The following is a 5,000-nucleotide window of genomic DNA, read 5'->3' on the forward strand; positions in this document are numbered from 1 at the left end:
TATCCTGACGCAACATAGAAAGTTAGGCTTGAGATTGTACATTGTAAATGGCCCTTTCCTTCCCAGTCTCTCTCTCCTCTTGTGTCAAAGTTTGCCTAAATAATTACTAACAAGTTTATCACAGTAATTATGATAATGTTTTCAAACAGAAATAATAAAAAATTAAAAATAAGAAAATGAATAAAAAAAATCATTGCATCAGCCATTAAAAACAAAATCATAAACTCATGCTTTACTCTTTATTCATCAGTTGCTAAATTGTAAGTGTTATAGTGATGGATCCTTTGTATATAAAGTTTTATAAATGCTGCCAAGGTCAATAATAATAATTATACCCAAAAGAGGATGCAAAATAGCAAGAACCAACAGTCATTCAGATTTGTGAATATATTCTACCAAGATCTCACTCTTTTGAAATTGTGGTCATAGGCCTGATCATCTACTAACCTCTCCTAAATTGTGGGGGATAAAAAAATATACATATAATATAAATATTGACATCTACTCACTTCCCTATAGTGATCCTAGCTATCACAATTTTATTTTTTACATTTTTATTTTTAGAATTTATTATTTTTTACCCTTTTAAACCCCGCACTTGTTATTAAAGGTTATCTAGTAATACAGAGGTTGGTTGGTTGGTATCTTGCATCGTCTTGCTCTTATAGAATGTGATGCCTCTCAAATAGGTCAGAGAAGAAGAAAAGAATGTTTAATTCAGTAAAAATAAAAGTAAAAAAAAAAAAAGAAAAAAAATGAACACTTGAAAGGTACAGGCACTGTCGTTTCACATTTTATAGATTTTGTGTGGTGAAAAAAAAAACAAAAAAACTGGAGATATTACAGTTATAACTGTTTATTTTCTTTAGGTCTTTTTACCACAAATAAACTGTACAGACTGCATTTATTGTATAGATGGCAGTCTTCCTGATCTAGAGTATGTTTTGATGAAGCAAATAGACTCCGCCTGTACCTTCCAAGTGACTGAATAATATCTAAGTTTTATATGTGATTGGTAATGGAATGTAACTTGTCTTTATATATATATATATCATCTCTCTCTGGCTCCGACCTTCTCCTTCAGTGTTGTTGATTGGCTAAATGACCAGTTGATGTGACCCAGTCGGCGACCTTTTGACTTTTTCACACAAACCCATATGAGCCAGCTGTCACAGAGTTATTTTATTATTATTATAATTTTTTTTTACTATGGTATTTTTCATTAGGCTTTGTGACAAAGTTGTTGGGATTGTTGGCTACCATGCTTTTTATTTGATTTATCCTTTTTATTTTTAATTTAATTTTTTTTTTTTCTTGACTATTATTGAGGTTTTACTATTTTTTTTTTATAGGTCCAATACTGGTCATATAATGCATTAAGCTTTTGTCATGAGATGTGAGATTAATGTGCTAACCTGTGACAGTGTTAAGTTTTAATTGTTTAACCAATTTTAAAGTGCATTTCATTTTTTTTTTTTTTTTTTTTTTCCCTCCCCCACCCATGTTTATGTAAGGTACCAATATTGTTGGCATGGAAGAAACTTGTTTAAGAAAGAAGAAAAGGAAAAGAAAGAAAATAGATATTTAAAATCAAAATGCATATTTATCCAGCAAAACCATCTACATTTTTTTTTTTTTTGTCCCTTCCCCCTTGCTCTTGATACCTTTTTTTGTGGGGGTGTTCCAGCAATGTACATCACAGACTAGTAGATGATGGAAGGATGGACAATAGTTGAATAAACTTGGAGAATTGTGGCTGGAATAAAGTCCCTCCTTCCCCCCCCCCCCCCCCCTCCTCCCTTATTCAAGGGGCAGTTGAGAAAGAAATTGGTTTTAGACAAGTTTTTCAAGGTGCTAATTGCAACAATACTCTTTTGAAGGGAGTGCCATTTTAATTATTTTTTTTATTATTATATTATTAGTGTGTATTATTACCTTTTCTATAAATATCACCAAGCCCCCCTTTCCTTGCTCTCCCTACCCCCCCCCCCAACCCAAGTTAAAGACAGGGATGAGGTATTTGCAGAAAGTTGGAGAGTTCCCTTTCTTCCAGGTTTACTTAAACCTCAACTAAGTGTTTGGATGTAGGAAAGCAGACTTGTGCGCTCGACGGCAAGTTATATATATATATATACATAATTTTTTAAATTTTAGAATGGAGTGGAGAATGTCCATTTTTTTTTTTCCCCCCCAGGAAACTACGAGTTGGACATTGACAGATTTCCCCCTTTTTTTTATCTACATTTTTCATTTTGGTGGCCCATTTATATATATATTGCAAGTTTAGCGTCTTGGGTTTTATATTCTCCATTTGTTTTCTTATTGATTTTTCCTCATTAAAAGACAGTGGGGCAATGGGCACCAGCCATCATTTTGGATAGCCTAATTGTGCACAAAGTTCAGTGATTTAACATGTTCAAGTTTGTAAAGTGTTTTTACATTTGTAAATAGGGATGTCAAGATATGAAATAAAACTGTATAATTATTTTAACAATTATTTCTTCTGTCCTTGGTGAAAGTTGTGAAATAAATATATACACATTGTGGTATATTTCAACTTTTTATTATTTTATACATAAAGATACATGGTACTTAGGTCATTTACAAGTTTATACATTCAAAAAGATGTTTTATTTCACAGGCAGCCAATAAACAAGCAGCAGCCTGGTAATTTTGGAGGAGTCAGTACACAAGTTCTTTTTCCCTCTTCTAAAATATGATTACAAATGGCATTCCCTGTACTTGTCCACTGGTGGCTGGACTGGGATAGCACTGGTGATGAAGGAGCTTGGCTGCTGATGCCTTAGTGGTACTTGTAGTTCCTGTGGTGAACTGGAAGAAGGGAAAGAGAAAATTTCAGTATCTGGAAGATGATGGGATCTTAAAATTTATAGTGGTATGAAACATTTCATTGATGTAAACCATGTTGGAAGTGAAAATAAACAAACCAAATTGTTTTATAGAACTCAATTAGTAGATTTACCAAACTATTTAGCACATACTATCTCAAAACTCTGGAGAGGAGGAGGATAGGGGGGGGGGGGGAAGGGATGCATTCATAAAACTGTTGCATTTTCCTGGACAAAAGCTATTATTTTATATATTACTGAACTCAGTGGAAAAAATGACATTAATATGACATGGAAAACAAGAGACACCTACAAAATTTATCCACACACAATGAGTATGCCAGAATTTTGGTGCCAAACCCAGGCCATTACCTTTTGGTGTATCTCAAATTATTGGTCTACAGTTCTAGAGCTTTACACAATAGGCATAAATCTTTTGTATGCTCCCTCCTCCCTCACTCCTAAACACAAGATGTATACAATATGCTTGTCTTGAGGGAAAAACATAAAATAGCTAATGGTTGAATAATAAATGAAACTTGGCACAATTATAAATTACATCCAGAACTAATGGCATCATTTTTGGGTCCCCATTCCATGGAAACAATTTCACTCAAAATTCAAGGATTAAAATAGTTTTTTTTTTTTTATTTGCATGTTAATTATTTAAAGGGTTTTAAAGTATGTAACAAAAAGCAGCACAGAATGAAAGACATGCTTACAAGTACTACAGCAACAAAAAGCTGAACTACAATCTGAACACAATTTTAAAGTATCAGATCTTTTTGAATTTGAGAGGCGGGAGGAGGAGGCAAAGGAACCAGAGAATGGATGAAGAGGAGGCAGAGGAACAAAATAGTGGAAGAAGAGAAGGAGGCAGAGGAACCAAGAGGAGGAAGAGAAGGAGGCAGAAGAACCAAGAGGAAGAGGAGGCGGCGGCAGAGGAGCCCTTACCCATTTTGCCGTAGTTGATCATATAGAAGAAAGCCATGGACCCCACCATCAGCTGCAGGAAGGGGGCAATGCCAGTCTTCTTAGGCTGGACATACTGGAATAAAGATTTTATATTCCATTATTTTCAACATGTTACCAAATGGAATAATAAATGCTCATGCAAACTGGTGAAAGATAAGGCCAAAGCATCATAATTTATCTATAAAATATTCTGAATCAGATATCCTAGTACTCTTCTGGTTTATGACCAAAATGAGGTTTTGATTATTTTAAAGTTGTTGGATATCTGAAGTTCGGGAAAATTTGCATATATTTTGATTAACATTCCATATTTTCTATTAAAAAATACGTACAAACAATTATCCATTATAACAGTTTGAAATATAGCTGGATGCCTTGAAAATAAGTACTTCTAAAGGTCTCCCCCTGCAATAATGCAGTTTATTAACCACAATACTTGAAATCCATTACACAGTTGCAATCACATGAGTAAATTATCTACAAGAATTAGATATTCCAACTTGAATTATGAATGTATTGCATTTTATATAGGTTCAACACACACATATGTATGCATATACTCATAAGCACTGGTATAGTAGCAACAGCAGTGCAGGTACAATTAAACCTGCCCACACCTACAACCATCAAGTTTTTTTTTTGTGAAAAATGTAGAACAGGTATGAATTAGAACTTCTGTGCAAGAAATGCTATTGATACTTTGATGTAACCAACACAAGTCCATTACATCTCTCTTAGTTTACCCATATGTACCAGCATCATAATCCCCTTGGTCTGCGGGGTACGCCTCTATGCCATTGCGCTCAGGGATTTCTGTTACCTGGCAGTGAGGGGTTAAGTTACTCAACTTGTCCACTATTCCTACATCTGACCATGTACGAACAAGGTAGGTTCAAAACTTACCTTGTGCTGCCATCTCCACCAAGCACGGGAGATAGCACTTGGGATGCCCCCAATGCTGCGACGTCCCAGCCATGACCCCAGTTCACCGAGCTTCACCTGGCCGAAGGGGGTGTCGGCTGAAAAGATGAGGCACCAAAGTTATGATGACCATGAAGGGGTAGAAGGAAGGATACTATATTGGTGACAAAACTGGTGGGTAAGAAGAGGGAATATAAGGGTTTACCAAGAGGAAGGTGTAAGAAAAATAGCGAACACAAGATTTATGAAAATGAG

At 35.0% G+C, this 5,000-nt stretch overlaps 1 protein-coding gene across 1 annotated transcript; it reads right to left on the reverse strand.

Annotated features, from left to right (window-relative positions):
• Positions 1 to 2,546: 2,546 nt before the first annotated feature.
• LOC119584363 (putative ATP synthase subunit f, mitochondrial) lies at positions 2,547 to 4,843 on the reverse strand (the record flags this gene model as incomplete). The annotated part of the gene is given in 3 exon segments (XM_037932933.1): positions 2,547 to 2,832; positions 3,804 to 3,897; positions 4,728 to 4,843. Coding segments are annotated over 3 exon segments (239 nt in total), but the record flags the coding sequence as incomplete, so codon positions are not given.
• Positions 4,844 to 5,000: the final 157 nt, after the last annotated feature.

The sequence above is a fragment of the Penaeus monodon genome, chromosome 18 (assembly GCF_015228065.2).
Source record: "Penaeus monodon isolate SGIC_2016 chromosome 18, NSTDA_Pmon_1, whole genome shotgun sequence".
NCBI lineage: Eukaryota > Metazoa > Arthropoda > Malacostraca > Decapoda > Penaeidae > Penaeus > Penaeus monodon.